Source organism: Mirounga leonina, unplaced genomic scaffold (genome assembly GCF_011800145.1).
Source record: "Mirounga leonina isolate KUSES-001 unplaced genomic scaffold, KU_Mleo_1.0 Mir_180, whole genome shotgun sequence".
Lineage (NCBI taxonomy): Eukaryota > Metazoa > Chordata > Mammalia > Carnivora > Phocidae > Mirounga > Mirounga leonina.
This window is the reverse complement of record NW_023270469.1, coordinates 12,555,533-12,576,300: the sequence shown is the minus strand read 5'-3', so window position 1 is coordinate 12,576,300 and position 20,768 is coordinate 12,555,533. Positions and strand designations below refer to the sequence as shown.

The 20,768-nt window shown below is 52.2% G+C and overlaps 1 protein-coding gene across 3 annotated transcripts in view; it reads right to left on the bottom strand.

Annotated features, from left to right (window-relative positions):
* The window catches only part of PDPR (pyruvate dehydrogenase phosphatase regulatory subunit), a 37,145-nt gene extending 16,621 nt beyond the window's left edge, over positions 1-20,524 (bottom strand). Inside the window, exons 1-10 of one of the 3 annotated variants that reach the window (XM_035024788.1) lie at positions 20,329-20,524; positions 12,765-13,053; positions 11,487-11,620; positions 7,003-7,084; positions 6,743-6,906; positions 5,949-6,070; positions 4,882-4,999; positions 4,024-4,173; positions 2,544-2,736; positions 1,318-1,442 (exon numbers count right to left, since the gene is read on the bottom strand). In XM_035024788.1, coding sequence (XP_034880679.1) covers positions 1,318-1,442; positions 2,544-2,736; positions 4,024-4,173; positions 4,882-4,999; positions 5,949-6,070; positions 6,743-6,906; positions 7,003-7,084; positions 11,487-11,620; positions 12,765-12,988 — 1,312 coding nt within the window. In that variant the 5' untranslated portion in view covers positions 12,989-13,053; positions 20,329-20,524. Of the gene's footprint in view, positions 1-1,317; positions 1,443-2,543; positions 2,737-4,023; positions 4,174-4,881; positions 5,000-5,948; positions 6,071-6,742; positions 6,907-7,002; positions 7,085-7,716; positions 8,706-11,486; positions 11,621-12,764; positions 13,054-20,328 lie in introns of those variants that run through there. The other 2 variants (XM_035024787.1, XM_035024789.1) reach the window with 2 other exon arrangements.
* Between the last annotated feature and the right edge of the window lie 244 nt (positions 20,525-20,768).

The window sequence follows — 20,768 nt, the reverse complement described above, 5'->3', positions numbered from 1 at the left end:
AGGGTCAGAATTTATTTCTCCTAGGGTCTAATCTGCAACAGCAAGATGTAAAAATAGCCAGAGTGTGAGCTCGAGTCCCTTGCACAGAGAAAACCTGACCTCACGGCATTCCACACCAGAGGGACGGTGGGGTGGGGAGGAGGCTGAGAGATTCAAGAGAAGGGAGCCACGCTGCTTGCCTTATCTTGTGATGATTTTTCAGTCTCCTCTCACACTTAAGGTCCTACTTACCCTTTCCACACTTTCTGTCGTGCCTGCGATTCCTGTTATGTGAGAATCAGAGGCGGCCACCATAAGTGTCATGTCATCAAGGAGAAACTTAAGCTCCATTATGATTTGCACATGTTCTAAAGTAACTATGGCTGGAGAAGTCAGGACTTAGAGCAGTTCAACATTTTAACCAAAATAATTGTTAAAATTAAAGAACCTTAGTGGCCACCCACACTGCTGCCAGGCCCTCTGTCTCCCACAAACGGTTCTCTGCCCCAGGCTAGAAGTGAGCACACGGGTACTGAAGGTTATCCGTTATCCAAAAGCCTCATCATGAATGGAACCCCCTGCTACTAAACCAACAGTTCACTGTTAATCAAGAATGGTGCTCACAGCCAATGTAGAAACTTGGCTGTGAGCATAAATATGCCCCAAATATTTAGGAATATTTTGGCAAAGTCTCAGAACAATTGTTCCTCAGTACAGGGCAGTGAAATGACAGTCTGATTTGGTTCAATTCCTGATACAAAAGCTGACCCTAAGGATTTACTAGGAGGTAAATCAGAGACAAGGTAGAGTACCAAGTTAAAATGAAGAGGCCTTCAAAGCTGGACGGAAGAACAAGGAGAACGAAAACGTATGTTTTGTATTTACACGAGAAGTGGTTTCCTATCTTGTTAGCACGTAACAGTTAACGACAAAAATCACTAAGAGAAGCTTGAAGCTCTGAGAATAACGTGGCAAATTCTCTGCCCTGGAAAGCAAATCATGATCTCAGAGATCAAGTAGGGAGTGAGAGCATCCACCTGGCACGGGGACTTTTGCAGGCACAGTGGAAAGCAGACAACCCCAGGCATCCACAAGGAGCTGCCGAGGGGAGGTGGGCAGCAACTACCACCCGGAAGGCCTATTCTTCCGAGCCCCAGAGGTAAATAAAAGACGACATACTAAAGAGAAGGTTCCATAAATACCACACGGGGCCTAATGCCTCAACCAAATATCAGAAGCTTGACTCGGAGCAATTTTTAAACTGCCCCTCAGATTGACCACAGAGGCCCCAGGGAAGAAACCTTCAACGAGGCGCAACCGGGGCTGAGCTCCACTCACGCATGACTTCCATGACCCGGTGGCGCAGAAAGGTGCGGCTGCTCTGGAGGGCTCCGAAACGCTTCAGGTCCAGCTCCCAGGTGTTTTCGGATGGGTAACCGTGCACCATCCATTCAGCGAGGTACCTGTTTAGATGTGGGGAAAGTTGCCAGACCTCGGAAGGGACACTCTCCTAACTGTACGAGGAATCAAAACCAACAGAAACATCCCATCTTGTCACAGACTGGTTGAGAAATTCTGGGCCATTTCCTTAACTTTTCTGATCATGGATCCATCTATTGTTCTCAAAACCGCTGATGATTTTAGCTCTAATAAGGTTCCCTAGAAAGTGCTATAAAACAAGCCACATCTATGAAAAAAGACTAAAATATACAAATGTACTCTAATTTATCCATCCAGTGGTTTTTTTCTGGAAAACTCTCGGAGGTTATACAACTATCTGACCACATCTCAGCTCCAAACACTTTTGGTAACTCCTCTTCCATAAGAGTTTTCAGAGCCATTCTACAAGTCACTCAAGAAAAATGGCCTCATGAATAAAAATTAAAAAATTTAATTGTGATAAAATACACAGAACATAACAGAACATAGAACAAAACAGAACAAAAGAGAACATAAAATTGACCATCTTAATCTTTTTCATGTGTGAGGTTCAGGGGCATTAAGTACTTCAACACTGCTGTGTGACTGTCACCACCATCATCTCCAGAACTCTCCATCTTCCCCAACTGAAACTCCCTCCGTGAAGCCAGCACTCCTTCTCCACTCCACTGCCCCAGCCCTGGCAGTCACCCTGGCACTCCAAGTAGCTCAGAGAAGTGCAACTACACAGTAGTTGTCCTTTCTGACTCGCTGATTTTAATTAGTATGTAATTTTTTAAAAAGACTTGTATTACTCAGCATGATCGTAGGTCTCACTCACAGTACTTACTGTTTCCAAACTCAAATGTACTCAAAGGATCAACATCTATAACCATGCAAAAGCCAAAAACTACATCTCAGGGGCTCCGAGACTAATTCCAAAGAAGAGTTCCCAAAACACTGTGCACAAAGACACTTCTGGAATATCCCACAGCGATTATTTTGAAGGGGACAACTCTCAAATTAGGTGTACCTCCTCATTATTAACATACCAGATTACATACATCCATTACACGCCACATTACCAACAGGGAACTCTAGGAAGAAAGCACCCAGCAAGCAGGGTCTGAGCAAGGAAGACTTACCTTCCAGCCCCTCCACCAAATGAAAGGCCAGCAGAGTTCATTCCCGCCAGTACAAAGTAGCCCTGAACTGAAGGAGACTCGCCCATGATGCACCTCATGTCTGGGGTGAAGGTCTCGGGGCAGTTCACCAACTTCAGGATCTCCAGAGTCTCCAGGTCTGGCATGCGACGCAGGAGAGAACTGAGCAGGGGCTCTGAGCCATAAAAACAAAGCCAAACACAGGCCTCAGCTTTAGGGAATTCAAACTCATCCGCTCCTTGTGTTTCCCGACTCCCTCTCCTCTCAGAAAATCTCTTGGAAGAGGCTTTCTCAGATGAGCCAAACGGGCCCTGAGCAGAAACCATGCTGGAATTAAGGGACAAACCTACGAAGTGCTTGGCATAAAGACAGAGAAAAAAGACACTCTTTAGAAAGACCAGGAGCTGTGGAAGGGCACACAACACACGGGAGGACAGGTAAGATTTCCAAGGGATCGGTACTTGGGGAAAAGCTCTTCGGGGGTACCCGAGGAGACATGCAATCAAAGCAAGGATTTCCTAAGTTGGAACAGCTGCGAAAGACAGGTCCCCAGCCTGTTTGAAAGTCAGCCTGTCATCTGGGAATTATTCCACGGGGACACTGGCAACAGATGAAACCAGACTGAAGCTGACTGGTGGGTACACAGAGGGTTCTGTATACTCTTCTCTCTACTTTTAAGTGTCTGAAATCTCCCACAATAAAAAGTTTACTTTTAAAAAACGCCCATTAGGGCGCCTGGGTGGCTCAGTTGGTTAAGCGACTGCCTTCGGCTCAGGTCATGATCCTGGAGTCCCTGGATCGAGTCCCGCATCGGGCTCCCTGCTCGGCAGGGAGCCTGCTTCTCCCTCTGACCCTCCCCCCTCTCATATGCTCTCTGTCTCTCTCATTCTGTCTCAAATAAATAAAATCTTTAAAAAAAATAATAAATAAAAATAAAAAATGCCCATTAAGGGTGGGAGGGGAAACTCTTCATTATAGACCCCTTCATATCTTTGGAATCTGGACCCTGGGACTATATTAACTATCCAGGAAATAAAAATAAATTACAAAATCAAGTAGCATATAAATACCTAATCACTATGATGTACACCTAAAACTAATACAGTATCATAGGTCAACTCTTCAATAAAAACAAAAACCAACTAAAAGACCGTATTAACAAAACAATTCTGCTTTCTAAAAATTTCTTCAATCTTACATGCTGTCCTACGAAAAGGTTTCCTCCTAGCCTAAAATTTCAGCAGTGGTTTTAGATAATACGCCAGAAGTCCCTTAACCAAGATCTTCGGCCCCAGAATCTGCTACCCATAACTGCAGCCTTAGGCAAACTCTGCAGGCTGCCCTCCGTAAGCGCTCATGGGGCCGTTAAAAAGATCAAAGAAGGAACTCCTTGAAAATGCTTCAAAAAAGATAGCATCTTAGACAAACACAGGACGTTATAGTTATCCTCTAGCTCGCACACCAAAGTGATCCCAGTCTTCCTGCAGATTCTGAATCTCCAGCTGGTTCTTGCCCTCAGTGAAGATTGGCTTCGGGTTCTTCTCAAAGCCCCCAGACAAGATGCCACCCTGCCAGTTCCGGATATAAATTCTTCCATCAGCATCCACAATAGCTAAGGAAGAGAAACAACAAGGGAGTGGGGGACAGAAGAGAAAAGCAAGGTTTAGAGGTAGGCCAGCTTTCTAAATGGACAGAAAAAGCAGAACAAAGACACCCATTATTGGCTTTATTAGCAAAAAAGCATCCAGTGAACGCAGACCTTTCGAGGTTGTGGGGGTGGGGGATCTGCCCCCTCAGATTTACAGGGGACCCTGTTTCCCTGATCAGCTACCTAGAAGCTCTGACTGGAGCTCGCAACCAAACTACGGAACTGCCGCAGTGCCACATGAAAGCCTAGCAGAAACGGGGGACCACGAGCCCATTCTAGGGGTTGAGACCTTCCAGGAGATGTCAAGCCCTCTCCTGTGGCACTCAGGGTCGTGGAGCAACCTGATTGTAGCTTACCTAGAACCTGTCTGCAACGTATGCCATTCAAGTCAAAAACTCCAGGTTACATTCCAAATTCTCAATTTGGACCTCTGTGTGGGACTGCAATTAGCTTACAAAACAAACCCAAAAATTGCTTCAGTGGAATGTCTGTTTTGTCCATCCTTTCATAAAGAGTTCTTAGAGAAAAGGTAGAACTGGGTCGGCCTCCCCGTAACAAGCTCCAGAAGAGACAAGACTTTGGACCACAGTCTATCCCGAGCAGAAAGTCTTCCTTTTCAGGGACAGGACAGTGGCAAGGAAACAAGATTAAAAACAAAGTGTAAGTCCTCACTCGGTGTGTTGCTCCGCAGAGGGGTCTCCAAGGGGCGAGTCAGAAGGTAGAAGTGTTCGCAGGCGTGTAACGGGATACTAACCGGCTCCTCGTTAGACAGACCCAGCTCGTATGCCCACTACAAAGAGACAGATTGATCCGTGGGTGCGAAGAGGAACAGAAAGACAAATGAGCATATTCAGCCGCTTGCAGGAGTTTAACTGCAAGCGGCCTGTGTGCTCTTGCCCCAACGTGAGGCATGGGAAGCCAAGGTTCAGACTGCTTTAGTTATGTGGATGGGGAGCAACACGGTCCTTTTTAAACCATAACAATTATTCTTAGACCAAAGAACAAGAGATTCAGCAACCAATAAAAGGAGCTCACTGGGGGGCAAGTGATGCCCTGTTAACAAAACGCCTGGCCTCGACTACAAACCCCAGATCCCGTCATATGTGACGTCTGCAAGGCAAAAAGTACCCCTAGGTCAGGAGAAGCAGCTTAGTGTTCCTAACTGAATCCACACTCCTGACACAAAAAAATAGCCCCATGCTTTATTTGCTAGGCTGCAGGATGAAATGAAACACCAGAGGAGACTCAACGCCAAGGATTTCTGTCAATGCCCGACCATTTCACAGACTTCCTGGCACCCTTTAACCCAGGGTGGAGGAAGGAAAAGGTCATCACTGGTGCTCCTCTCTGAGGACTAGCTACAGGCCTCTGATTTAGATTACAAGAATTCTGGGCGCCTGGGTGGCTCAGTTGGTTAAGCGACTGCCTTCGGCTCAGGTCATGATCCTGGAGTCCTTGGATCGAGTCCCGCATTGGGCTCCCTGTTCGGCAGGGAGTCTGCTTCTCCCTCTGACCCTCCTCCCTCTCATGCTCTGTCTCTCATTCTCTCTCTCAAATAAATAAAATTTAAAAAAATCTTTAGAATACAAGAATTCTGAGTTTTTAGTCCAAAGAAGGAAAAGGTGGTCCCTGACGTCTGCTTAATTCATCACAGTATTAACCTTACATCTCCATACCTAAAATGCCAGAGGTAAAAGTGAAGTGATAAAATCAGTGACCCAGTACTGTGGCTAACCTACCTGACCAGCACAGTTGACAAAATACTGGCACTCGATCTGTCCTTTATCTGTCTCCACACCAGTAACTTGACCTTTCTTGACCATTACATGAAGAATGCTGGTCCGGTCATAGATCTGAACACCTGTTCCAAGGTAAAGAAAGAGTTGGTGAATCCATCCTCTGATGGCCCAGAATTAAGGCCTCTGCAGCAGATTCTCAACCCCCGAGAAATGCTGAAAAAGCCAAGTCAGTGTTTTATTTAAAAAAAAACAAAAACTCCCAGGAACCACATCCTAAGACTGTGTCAATGGGCCTATTCCAAGACTGAAAACAGCAGACGACTTTAGTACAGAACTCAATTCCAGGAATCATAAAACGGGCAGGGGAGAAAAAGTTCAAATAAGGCATCTTAAACCCTAAACCACCCACACCGGGAATCAGTTCATCCAAAGTACAGAGCACCTTGGACACTGGTTAGTCTTCCCCTCATTCATTCCAACCCCAAGACATGACCAGCCATGGATTCAGTCCATGCTGTGTCTTCTGACCTTGGAGCTTCCCATGTTGGGCTGGGGGGGAGCGGGGCGGGGGGGATTCCCTTAAGCTTGAAGTGCACTGGTCAGTACTAAAAGCAGTTCCTTAGAACTTTAATAAGGGAAATGTGGCCCTGAGGAAACACATTTATTAACAGAGGGTATATTCAAACAAACATTCTAAGAGCCAGCGTTCAACAATGGAAGCCGAGCTGGCGTCGCTGCCAGCTGTGACAGCTTCTTCCGTAACCTCTTCCTTCTTCACCCAGAAACCTGCTTACCATTCTGGGAGGCAGCACTTGCCAGGGCAAGAGCCACGTCAGCAGAGGACACTACGGCATCCTCGGGAACATGCATGGCCCCCACCAGGTCGTGCACGTTGAGGAGAGGGTGAAGTTCGGCGACTTTCTTGGGGGAGATGATCTCAGAAGGGATACCTATGATGCTGCCGTAGAACACAAGGGGACAATGACATGCATGGCCCTCTGGCAGACGTCAGTCTGACAGGAGCATCGGGACAGGCTTCTAGCCTCATACGTACTTCAGCCTTGAGTTGATGCGCTTCAGGGAGATCAGCCGGTCCTGAGTTTGGGCCAGAAAGACCGAGCCTGTCCTTATGTAACCTGTAAGGAAAACCAGCCCAGACTGAGCAGCCCAGGCCTCCTGCGGGGCCAGGCGGGCGAGCCCACTAGACTACAAGTTCGAAGAGCGGTGAGGAGTCCTGGCACGGCCACCATCCAGACACCCTCAGCTAGGATTTGGGGAGGATCGAGGGGGATTTTCACGTACATCTTAAATAATCACTCTTAAAATAAACACGAGAGATACTGTTGCTACAAAGCCTTTTGGAAGGGAATGTACCCCAAAACCCATCTTCCTCCCCATGGTTTTGGTGGGAGTGTGACCCCCGATGCAGGGCACTCACAACATCGGTGCGGGGCTGGACCCCCCCCACCTCCCCGGCAGAGCCAGGGGGCATGTGGCCGAAGCTCAGCCAATCAGACCCTCCCGGGATACCGGGTCTGGAGCAAGCAGGTGAATGGCTGGAGGCCGATCATCTCAGGAGCAGTGGCGTCCTGGCCAGATGGGCCGTTTCCCGAGGGGCTGCCTGCTGTGGGTCCCCCCGGTCCGGCCTCCACGCTGCCTCCTCCAGCTGGCAGCCTCCTGCCAACTCGACTGGCTCCGAAAGCCTTCCAAAAACTCCTTTTTGCCCCAGATGGCCGGAGTCGACTCCTGCTCTTTGCAATCAACATACCTGACACAACCTTGATCATGCTTGGGTCAATGACAATCTTCCTAACATGCAGTGACTCTCTGTTCTGATAATGAAAAAGCTGAATCAATCAGGGTATCTTTTTTAAAAGGCAGCACAGGAGGGTCACTTAAATGTTTTTCTCATCTCTTCTGAAATCATCAGGTAAATATGCCCTTCCCTGACATGACAAGAATGTCTCCGTTTGGAGAACTGAAATTTCAGAGACTGGTTTTTAAAAACTGTAGACAGACCAGGCCAGTGCAGTGATCGTGGCCAGTGATGTGGGGGCTTATCACACTCTGAGTCTCACCTGCAGACAAAGGCTTGAGCAGTCAATTCCCACTCACTACCAAACAGTCCCCCTGGGAGGACAGGGCCACCATGCACGAAGTAACATAACACATCACGGCACACACATGAGGTCAAATCATGCTCTTCCAAACAGAACCACGTGCCATAACAAAAGCCTATCACCAGTTCACAAGAGTAACAGTCTACTGTTTTCCCACAGAGGCCTTGTAAAGTTTGGTCTAAAGCTTTCTGACATAAAATTTGCTTTATTACACGTTCAAAGCAATAAAATAGAACCCTTAAGTTCAGTAAGAAAAGAAGGTAGACATCTGATACTAAAAAACAAGTCAGAAAAGAAACATGAATGGCCAAAAGACCTATGAAATAACGTTTAACTGAAAAAGATGCAAATTGGAATCTGGTAACTTTTTCCATCTCTCAGATTAGTAATAATGAAGATAATACCCAATGCTGGGGTGCCTGGTTGGCTCAGTCGATAGAGCATGTGACTCTTGATCTCGGGGCCATGAGTTTGAGCCTCGTGTTGGGCGTAGAGATTACTTAACAAAAAAAGCAGAATGAAAAATAAAACAATATGCAATGTTGAGAAGACTCTAAAGAAATAAGCACTCCCATATACTGGTGGTAAGAAGGGGCATCTCTTTTGGAGGATGATCTGGCAATACCTATCAGAGTTGAAAATATGAACACTTTTTGCTCAAATTATCAACCTTCTAGAAATCTATCCTTTAGAACTAGCAATAGAAAACAAATATATACTGACAAGGATCTTTACTGCATCATTATAACAACAAAAAAAGGAACTATAAACATCAGGTAATGGGAAATGGATAAAAAAACTGCACATACTATGGCAACTTCCTCTGCAGTTATAAAAAGCAGAATTTTTTAAAGATTTTATTCATTTATTTGAGCGAGAGAGAGGGTAAGCATAAGTGTGAGGGGCAGAGGAAGAGAGTGAGAGAAGCAGGCTCCCCGCTGAGCAGGGAGCCCAATGCGGGACTCGAACCCAGGACACCAGGATCATGACCTGAGCCAAAGGCAGATGCTTGACCAACTGAGCCACCCAGGCGCCCCAAAGCAGACTTATTTATATGAGCTAATTTAGAGAGCCCTCCATAATACACTTATATTTAATGATTATTAAAATGTTTTTGTATTAAAGGAAATAAGAAATAAACATGTAGCAGAGAAGCAATTACCGAAACAAAAGATGGTACAAAAAGTATATGATAAACTGTTAAGCAAAAAGCACCAACAAAAGGTAATGCAAACGGGCGCCTGGGTGGCTCAGTTGGTTAAGCAACTGCCTTCGGCTCAGGTCATGATCCTGGAGTCCCTGGATCGAGTCCCGCATCGGGCTCCCTGCTCGGCAGGGAGTCTGCTTCTCCCTCTGACCCTAACCCCTCTCATGTGCTCTCTCTCATTCTCTCTCTCTCAAATAAATAAATAAAATCTTTAAAAAAAAAAAAGGTAATGCAAACTTTGGAGAGAGAAAATCCGCGTGGACTTCCAGATAAAGTAGTGATGTGTCAGAATATTAAAGGAGCGAACATACACCTCACATAAATGCACTGTCTTCTGAGGTTTAGCGTTGTAATATCGGGAAATCCAAGTTGTGCATATGTCACGTGTCTTTAAGTCTCAAAAGAGGTCCACTGACAGGCCCCTGCGCGTCCTGCCGGATAACAGAATCCTCCATCGGGGGACCCCACATCCCCTTTTCACTGCACCACGGCTGAACTGCAATGGGGGTGACAGACTGAGGGTGATCCCCGGACTCTCCCTTGCCTGACTTCCTCGCTGCCCTTCAAGCATCAAGGAGATACCAGGCCCCAAAAGGGGTTCCAGATCAGAACTCAAGTGAGACAAACTTAGCTTACAGAAAAGAGGCCTACGACTCGGGTTCCTCTAGCATCCAAGCAGGTAAGCAATGCAGGGCTCGGCAAAGCACTAGGGACCGAACCAGGGCACCGACTGCAGGGAAGTCAGTAGTTCCAGCTCGGGGCCCCTTAGGTGGGCCCTCTTCTGACTCAAACTCTGCTTACCAGCCGATTCAAGTACCTGTGGCCACCAAATCCAACCAAAAGGGACTCACTCCCGCCTGTCCTGCACGTAGCAGGCATCCTCCCTGACAAAAGCCAGAGGTGGTGAGGCAGCAGGAACGCCTTCTACTATCTTCACTCAGAGTCCTCGCCTCTCCAAAGAAAGCCTGGCCAAGTGAGAGGTGACCGTGGGGGAGTCAGGCTCATCTGCCGGGCGGGGACCAGGGCGAGGCAAGTGAGGCGCCCGCTCTCGGCACCAAGCCGGGGCAGGGCCAGCCTGGGAGCCCTGCTTATGTGCTCGAGGTTCTACAGCCCCTTCCTTCCCCTCCTCTAGCTCCTCTCCTGGCATCTCCTCTCTCCACGAACACAGCTACCCAATCCCAGTTCCCAGACGTTCAGTCTTAATCGAGGACTTAGACACAAGGACACTTTGCCAGAGCAGGAATCCTATGAAGGGGAAATGCTATAAAACCTCAGCCTGTCATCAAAATTTCCAATACTTCAAATCTCACCTTCCCAACGAGAACCGTGTCACGGGTCACATGAGGTCTGAGCCGGCCAGCAAAGGCGACCATCCACTGTGTTTATGCTGTGACCCCCGGCAGGGCCGCCTCAGCGGGCGAACAGATCAGGCTACCATCCTTGTCAGGATTAGCCTGGAATTACCTGTGATCTGAATTATGCGGGTCTTCAAAAGAGCAACCCTGACGGACGGGGGCGTCCTGAATTTCATCACTAGGCCCCGCTCCTCCCCCGGGACATCTCCCGTGGCCACCAAACGGTTTCATCAGCCACGACGCGAGGCTCGCCCCTGGGCTCCTGGCCGATGCATCACCTGACGACACGCTGACAGACACGCTTCTAACTTGTGATCGTGCGGGACCCTCCCATGGCTCAGCCTTCCCCTTCTACTTGCTCCGGTCGTACTTAGCTCACGATTCCCTGGGTTCTTTTCCCTTGCTGACACGCATAACGGGTAGCCTCCGTTTAAGCTTTTCAGTCAGAAGAGGCCTTCGGAGCAACTGGTGAAATGCAGCGGGTCAGACCACGATTTCACCATCAAGCACCGAAACGGAAGTATGTCCTTGGCTTCTTCGTCCAGGAGCCAAGCGTGGCCACTTGCTAGACTTCAGGGAGTGAAATAATAGGAAATGGCCCGGGAAGCCTTTCCTATCCTGAGAATGATAGGCTCTGGAAAGGATCTGGGACAAGGACGGAATCCCCTCGGCGGGTAGGGAAACTGGAGACAGCCCAGCACGCCAACAGACTTGCCCCAGGAAAGACCCTGGCGACTGGCAGAGCCCGGACTAAGACTCAAGCCCTGACCACCAGGCCGGCAGGCTGACGCGGCGTCGGGCCACACACGGCACGGAGCACCAGAGGGGACCAGTAAATGGCGGATTACCTGCTTACCTGTCTGGATCCCCGTCTCTTGCTCTAACTGGTGGTAGAGTTTGTTGGAATAGTCTGCCATCTTCTGCTCGATGGTCAAGTGCCTGGCGGTGCTCAGGATACCAGCACAGAACCTCGTAGAGCCGGCAGCCAGCCTGCAGGATGCATCCAAAATGCTATCAGGTACACTCCCACAGCTGTGAGTGCACCTAGTTCAAAGATCCTCACTATGGCATCGTGTGTCACATCGAAAGATGGAAGCAACCTACGTATCCACCGACATGAACGGGACTGAACAGGCTGGAGGACCCCTCTACGATGGGATACTCTACACGGCCATAAAGAAAGGAACGAGAGAAAGCTTTTATGCAACAATACGGAACAACCTAATGAAAAAAGCAAGGGGAGGGACACTGTTTAAGGTTCGCTACTAACTTGTATAAAAAAGAGAAAAAAATAATAAACGAATACCCGGGTACACGTATACAAACTGACCGATACAGATTTGCTCATATAATGACTCGGGGAGTATCTGCAACGATACACAAGGAACTTAACTTGCCTCCAGCGAGGGAACCTTCCAGCTAGAAGTCAGGGGTGGGAGGCAGAATTTTCCCTGTACACTCTTTTACAATTTTCAATCTGACTCGTGTACATGTATTGCCTATTCAGAAATAAATACAAAGGACGTGTTAAAGGTCATCCAATTTCTGGTAGGCAATAGAACAGAAAAGGGACATTAGGGGAAAAGTGAAACAACTTGAACAGAGCATGAACTTCAGTTAATACTAAGGCATCCACACGGATTCACTGCATTTCACGGTGATCCCACCCTAAGGTGTTCCTCCGAGGTGCGCACGGGACCCCGGCATACGGACTGCTGCACTACCTTCACGTCTGTTCTGTAAATCTCCCACTGCTCTCGAGTGAGTGAGTTCCACGGGGAAAAGGAACAGACATCAGGCAGGAGGTAGCCAGTTTCATCTCGGCTCACAGAGGAAGCTCCTGAGCCACGGGGTTGATGTCGCTGTGTGACTACAACGGAGAGGACAAGACGGCGAGGTGTGCCGTGACCCTGAAATGAAACGCACCCTCTCTAGAGACCTGGGTGTGCTGGAATCGGCCACCTCTGTCCAAGCCGGAAAACACGGGCGGTTTGCATCGCAAAACCGCGTCCAGGGGATGTTGCCTGCCTGTGGTTCTTGTCCTGCGACTTAGCGCCAGTCAGCTTAGCTGCTGGCGGGACAACGTTACCGGGAGGGGAGGGGCTGAGGGGAGCCCACGCAGTCTGGTCCTTACCTGCCCTGCTCCAGAAGGACAATATCCTTCCACCCCATCTTGGAGAGGTGATAGGCCACGGATGTGCCCATGATCCCACCACCACAGATGACCACCTGCGCCTGGGCAGGCAGGGCGACAGAATGCGCCTCGGCAGCCGACGCGCCGCTCCTCCCCGACGACCAGTTCTGCCATCCTCGGCCGGTCCTTTGTCTTCGGACCACCGACAGCAGCCGGTAAAACATCACGTCTGCCAGCAGCTCGGCGCGGTGCTCTCACTCGGCTACGGCAGAGACCCCCGACATGCACACTAGACGGAGAAAGCAACCAGATTTCATTCCACGTACTGTACTCAGGGCACAGGATTACTGAGAAAGGGAGAGGAGGCGCCAAAGAACGCTAATCATGCCCTCGGCCCATGCCTGAGGCCCTGCGCAGTTCCAGACGCTCTGCCAGCTGCAGAGACAGCAGGGGACAGCGAGGAGGAGGGTCTTGCCTTTATGCAGCACCTTTCATGAGAGACACAGACAGTGAGTGGGCGTGTGAGTGGGCGTGAGGGTGCCTGTGGCAGGGGCGGCCCAGACACACATAGAACAAGAACAAGGCCGGTGTGCAGCAACGCCCGACGGCGTGTGTAACCTAGGACGGTCGGGAAGAAGGGGACGTCGGAGGAGAGACCCGTGGTGACCGGGAATCAGCCGGATGCGTCTTCCGGGCAGAGGCGCAGGCACGTGCAAAGGCCCTGAGGGGAGGCCGACCCTGCGGAGTCCGAGCACGGAAGGGAGGCCAGGGTGCCCAGAGCACGAGGAGCGAGGCGGAGCGGACCCAAGACAAGGCTGGAGAGGGAGGCAGAAAGCCAGGACACACAGCGCTTGGGATGCCATCGTGACGAGCTGGGATTCCGCTCCGGGCGCAAAGGAAAATACTAAAGCAGGGAATGAAACGATCAGATATGCTTTTCCAAGATCAGTCAGGCTCCACGGCGGTGGGAAGTGGGCTGGAGAACGAGAGGAAAGGCAGGGCCGGGCAGCTGCTGCGGTAGTCCTAGAGGGAGGGCCTGGGGGCTGGGACCCGGACGGTGGCAGTGGAGTCAAAGCCACGGCTGGATTGTTCTGGAGGTGAAATGACGGCCCTGACTTACCAACAAACGGGATGTTAAAATGGGGCAGGGGGAGAAATAAGGGTGATGGCAGAGTTTCTGGGTTAAGCAACTGGTGCCACTTACTACAGTATGAAGGGCTAGGGATGGGGAGGGAGGCGGGGAAGGAGAGGGAGCGAGAGGGAGGCTGCGAAAGGGTGCAGGCGCGGGTGCACAGACAAGCCAACGTTCCCCTCTGAGGGGTCAAGTGCAAGACGCCGGGCGGGCACGCACGGGAAAAGGTCAGGCAGCAGCTGGACATCCAGGCCGGCAGCCAGGGGAACACGTGGGGTATCCGAGACCCGGCATGCTGAGGAACAAGAAGAACCCTGAGGCTCCCCAGCAGGTACGGCTTGGGAAGAGAAAGAAAGTACCGGACAGAGGACAGAGCGCTGGGCAGACGCACAGAGCATCCGGACAAACAGAAGTGGTGCAACAGACCGAGAAGGAGCCTCGGCGAGGCAGAAAAGAGAACTGGGCTGCGGTGTCACAGAAGCCGAGAGAGAGGAAAGGGTTTTAAGAAGCGGTTCGCTACGGAGGGTGCCCGGGGGTGCAGCAGGACGGCCAAGGGTCCGTCCGCTGGGACTTGACAACAGAGGTCCTTGGTGTCCCCAGAAAGAACATTCCCAGGAGAGTGCTCGGGATGAAATCCGGACCAGAGCAAGCTCCAGAGCGAGGAGATGAGGGAGTGCAGACCACTCCTTGACTTTCTGCTCCAAAGAGAGCAGAAAAACCAGCCAGCAGCAAGAAAAGAATGGGAGCAGAGCAGGGTTCTTGGTCTATTAAGGCGTGGGCCGTGGAGACTGTTTCACTGCTGGCAGGAAGGGCCAGTAAAGGGGAAAGAGGTGGGTCCGGAAGGAGAGGTGGTGACAAAGAATGAGGTCCTGGAAGAGGGGAAAGAGAGAGAGAGAGGACCCAAAGCCGCAGTGAGGGACGGCGTGCCCCGGGTCTGCCCAGGCCACGGGCTGGAGGGAGACTCAAGGACCAGCAGCCCTCTTTCCGGAAGCAGGGGAAGGTTAATCCGGGTGCGCTTATCCCGCAAACTCGGGTGTCACACGCTGCGACCAAGCACACGTGTCTACGAGACAACTAGCATCATAAGGCAGAGAAGGGAAAGGGTACGGGATCGGGCCACCAGAGAGAATTACTCTCCCGGCAAAGCAGAGGCCTGTTCAGGAAACTGCAGACAGACCTACCGGGAGACGCAGGGTCACCGAGCGTGGGGAGAGGGGGGACTTCAGAGGACAGCCCCGGCAGACAGTGCGCCCAGCAGCATGCCAGTACCCACGGCGGGCCCCAAACAGCCCAACTCGTCCAAGGCCCAGGTGTGGGTGCCCGTCCATCACCACACAGCATCTCAGGACGGAGACCGAGCAAGGCCTCTACCGCGTCCCAGGATGAATCCCATCCAACCAGGGCTGATGACTCGGCCACCTGGCGGTAGTCACCAGGCCTCACACCCTCGGTCCCTGTCCAAGGGTCTCAAGACAGAAGCTTCTTCCTGCAACCTCGTCTCCACGTGACCAATTTCTGTCCCTCCCTCCGTGTCTCTCTCTCTGCTGTCCTCCCCTCCAGACCTCTCCACCGTGCCCTCCAGAACATCCTTTCCGGAGTTAAGCACCCGGCCCTTCGCCAGTACTGTCTCGCCTGTCTCCACGGGGACGCAGCTCTTCTGAGGGAGCGGCCACCGCCGCACGGCCAGCCCCACTCTACTGAGCTCGCCACGCGGGGGGCTGGGGGGTGACTATCTGCCTCCTCCTCCCTTCAGAACTATTACTGCTTGGTCACACTCGAAAAGGCCCAGTTCCTCTGAGGCTCAGGCTAGCAGGCACCCCCTGCCTAGCCCCGGGGCCACCGCGGGTTCAGCCACAGGCAGATGTCTGTCTACATTCGGGTTCTGAACCCACGACACTCCTCTCCCAACCTCGGACCCCACCTCCTCTCTTCCTCCCTTCAAAGCAGATAACCTGTCTCATCGCATCCCCTGAAACTCCACCAATCATCCCACTTGCATCTACAACCCTCTCTCCTTCCCTCAGAGGGTCAAAAGTTCGTCGCCCCACAAGAGCCCCGGATCCCTCTCCCTCCTTCCCTGGGACTCAGCTCCATGAACCCAGCTCCTCTTCCACGTACCTTCGGTGCTCCGCTCTGACCCTCAGCGTTTTCATATGCTCAAGTCCTCCCAACCCACCAAAGAAATGGAACAAAAGCTCTGTAACTGTCTTCGAGTAGTGTCATTTTAAAAATTCTAAATGGTAAAAAAATATGGTCTTGGCAAAAAGCACAAACGTAGGAGGCAGTTAGGACTTCCCATCAGGGCGCCTGAGTATCCGACTCCTGGCTTTGGCGCAGGTCTGTGGTCTCGGTGTCGGGGGATCGAGCCCCACGTCGGGATTCTCTCTCCCTCCGCCCCTTCCCCCACTCACAGGCACGCACGCACATGCCTGTGCTCTTTCTCTCTCTCAAATAAATAAATAAAATTTAAAACCATGATTTCCCATCATACAAAATTAGCAGTCCCAATGTGCTGCCCTGCTGCCCACCTGAGTGCATGCCGCCTGTCCCGTGTCCTTTCCTTACTCCTTAGTGACTGCAGAGTGTGCCGGCCATCAAGCCAGAAGGGACTCTTTTTTTTTTTAAGATTTTGTTTATTTATTCATTTATCTGAGAGAGAGAGAGAGAGAGAGAGAAACAGCACGAGAAGGGGAGAGGGTGAGAGGGAGAAGCAGGCTCCCTGCTGAGCCGGGAGCCCGATGTGGGACTCGATCCCAGGACTCCGGGATCATGACCAGAGCCAAAGGCAGTCTCTTAACCAACTGAGCCACCCAGGCGCCCCCAGAACGGACTCTTAATGTGATCTCACAGCCTGTCTTTTCACTTGACACATACTTTCAGGAAAGGGCTTCCTATATGATCTGTCCCCTTTTCCCCGTTTCCAGTCTGTCCTGAACCCAAAGCGGTTGGGCTTCTGCCCGCCAAGCCAGGAACGCTGCTCTCACCAAGAAGGCTCACGTCGCCAACTTCCGGGGACACCGGCCCCACCTCACATCCTCTCCACAGCACCGCATATCGCCCATCGCTCCCGCTACTCACACCCCCTTTCCCGGTTTTTATCCTGACTCCCACTACCCTGGTCACGTCTTCGCTGGCTTCTCTCCCCGGCCCGTCCTTCCGAGTCCACGTCCCTCACGGTGCTCTGGGACCAGCTTCTCCCCTCGGGCCACTACTCTCCAGGGGGATTTCACTGCCTACCGTGACCGAGAGCCCAACCCACAGCAGCCCCGACCTTTGTGCCTGTACCTCTAAGCGGAACAATGGCATGTCCACTTGGGCTCCCGTAGGTCAAACCGGGCACCTCCAACAGGGAAACCCATCCTCCTCAATCTCCAAATCTGCTCCACTTCTGTGTCCCCCAGTGACACCATATTCGAGAACCCTGGGTGTTACCCTGGGCTCCTCCTTTCTCCTCTCCTCTGTGCAGCCAACCAGCATGGACTAACGATTCCACAGCCACGTTTCCCTCATTCCCACTTCTCCCCATTCCCACTGCAGCTACCTGAGTACAGGCCGCCACCCTTGCTCAGATTACTGCAGAAGCTTCCTGACGGGGCTTCTGTACACCGTTCTCCCCAACACCCCACAGTCCTTACACAGGACTCGGAGCCAGTCTTCTCAAATGCAAATCTTGTTTCACGCCCCTGCTTAAAACCCTTCAATGACTTTCTGATGTCCTCAGGAAAAGGCAATGTCCTTCACAGGAAGGGCAAGATCCCTCACTCTCTGGCTCATTTCTTATCTCTGCTCTCTTTCTCTGGAGCCACACGCAACCACCTGTAATGAACTCCTCAAACAGGACAGGATTCTGAAACCTCCGGGATCTGGGCACGCTGTTCCTCTAAACCAAACAGTATAGTTCCTGCCACTCTCCCCCCGCAGACAAAGGGAACTGCCTCAGCTCTCAGCCTATCCGACATCTTACCAGACCTCCTCTCCCCCAACACTGGGTCGGGTGACTCTTCTATGTTCTCCCATCACACCCTGCACTTCCCCCAGCACAGAGCCTCCGGACTGTGTCACGGTCTGTTCGCCAATCAGGGAAACAGCACAACCACCCAGCTGAGAATGTAGGCTTGAGAGAGAGGCAGACAGCTGTGGTTGGAAAACCTCCCCCCACCTCTCATTAGCTCTGACTTTTGGCAAGTTATGCCACATCTCTGTGCCCTGGGCTCCTCATCCATAAGGTGAGCTAGGCCTACCCACCTCACACGGTTGCTACAAACACTCAATCAGACAGGAAGGAAAAACATGGCAACGAGCACCTACGCAGCACTCAGTAAGTGGTCCTTTTCAGTCTCCTATTACGATGGAGCTCTCTGGGAGCTGAGACCAATTATATAACTTGATCATGGTTTTCCCAGCATTCAGGGGAGGCACCCAGGAAATACACATTGCCGAATGGCTGAGAGGAGAGAACACACGAGAGGGGGGGAAGTTCAATGAGGACTCTGGGATCTCAAGGCTAGGCCCGCAGATTGGAGGGGATATCTAAGTCACGTGACAGAATTTTTAAAACAGAAAATGGTAATATCTTCATAGGCAGTTACAGTCGGCCAGATGCTGCTTCAGGCGTGTACAACGGACTTAAGCCTCACAACCCTACCAGGTAGATACTAAAGTTTCTTTTCTACGCTTGAAGAAGCTGAGGCACGGAGAAGTCACTCATCCGCGCTTCTCTAATGCCGGTGAGGGGCAGAGCCAGGAGTCAAACCCTGCCGGGCTGGCACCGGAATCTGCCCTGGAATCTTTCCTCCCTGCTACCTTTCAAACAACATCAGATGAGTAAAGAAAGGGTAGCTGTGAGGACAGAACCACAAGGCACATCCCCTGGCAGGATAAAAGGAACTGCAAATGTAACAGAAGACACATAACAACAACTGAGGTTCAAGATGGAATAAACAAGATGGGTTAAAAACTTAGGGTGACTAAAAAAAAAAAAAAAAAAAAGCCTAGGGTGAGAAGAACCAAGAAAAGGATTTGTGACCCTGTGTGCATGACCTTCAAAGAGTCACTGAAGCGGTGAGGGCAAACAAGAACAAAAAAGGATTTAAAGTGAATGCAAACAAAGGAAGGAAGGCACCAGAGTACCCAAGTAGGTCTGGCAGCAAAACCAAGGCAAAGTTTGATGGCAGAGAAGGGAAAGTCGGTAGACAAGAAACTGAAGATGTCAAAAACAAAGAAATAAAAGTCGTAACCAGATTTAAAATACACACACACATAAATACATATGTTAAGTTTTATTTAAGTAATCTCCACACCCCACTGGGGCTGGAACTCATGATCAAGAGTCACATGCTCTTCCAACTAAACAAGCCAGGGGCTCCCAAAATAAATTACATGTTTTAAAAACTAAGACGACCCTACGATATTTTCTGCTAAGAAGAAAAATACCTGCCAAGCAACCGCGATACCGGGACTAGGTATGCTCACACCTGCTTACACCAAGAAGAACAAGAAGGCAACTCCAAGTCCCTCTGAGTTGTTCCTCTGTAGGGTCACAGCGTGTGTACAAATGGGCCGCTGGCGACTAGGAAGCCAGGTGAGTGGAGGGCGATTAACAACATCTCCCACACCTGCCTCAGCACAAGGGCCAGCCAGCACATTTCTAGCCCAGGCTCCGTCTCTGGAGAGTGGATCCAGCTGGTCCTGGGTGGGTAATTCTCAGCAAGTGCCACCAGGTGATCAGACAAGTTGACGAAATTAAGACAAATCGCTAGCGCTGGCCAAGTGTGCCCCGTGGCCCGGCTCCCCTCCCCCTTCCCTCCGCGGCCCCGCACGTCACGCTTACACACACCGGCAAAATGCACTTGAAGATGCCCGAATCTGACCTCAGTGTCCTTCACATCGGTCCCGAGTGGTCGCACATCACGAAGTCGGCTCACTGCCCTGGGCCCACACTCTTCCCGGTAACTCGGCCGCCGCGCTCTGCAGCAGTCTTACCAGTGAGGGAAGCACAGGCGGACCGCACGTCTCCGGGCGGGAAAGCAACTGCACCCGCAGTGGAGGAAGACCGGGCGAGGCCGGCCTCATGCGCGCCGGGGGCTTGCCCGAGGCCGGGAGCCCGAAGCGAGGTCACCCCGGCCGCTCTGGACGTCGGGCTGAGCCGGCGGACGCCCCCTGAGGAGCCGGTGCGCAGGCCCCGGGCCAGCCGGGCACGGCTGTCCGAGGCCCGGACCACCTCGGCCGGACGGAGCGCAGCCGCGGACAGGCGGAGAGAGACGAGGCGGACCCTTCTCGGCCCGGGCCGCCGCGGTCCCCAGGCGACTCGGCGCAAGCGACGCGAAACGAGGGGCGGACGGGACCACCCCCGAGGGAGACCAGAGCGGAAAGGGGGACGCGGCGACGCGCGCGGAGGGGAGGCCAGAGCGGCCCCGCCCCTGTCTTCCTTACCTCACGGGCCCCCGCGGGCTCCGCGGCCAGCAGCACCCGGGCGGCAGCGGGGCAGCAGCCACAACAGTTGCGGGGGGTCCCGGCGCCAGAACGCGGGGAACGGGGCAGGGAAAGGGGCGGGGCGGAGGGAGCAAAAAGTTCCGGGGAAAGCCGGCGACCGCGACCTTCCGCGCTTTACGGCCCCCACAAGGGTACGCCGGCGCGAGATCGCTCCGGCGCACGCGCGCGCCGTGGCGGCCCCGCGGCGGCCCCGCCCCTGCCACGTGGGGCTTGTTTGGGTCTCGCCAGGCCCCGCCCCGGGCCTCTGGGCGGCCGCTGCGGTGGTGCGGGGCGGTCTCGGAGCTCGGGCCGCCGACCCGGTTGACCTCTGCAGCTGGAGCCGGGCGGTCCGCGGTGGGCCGCTCGCCCTGCCGTGCTGTGGGCAGCGCGGGGCTTCGCTC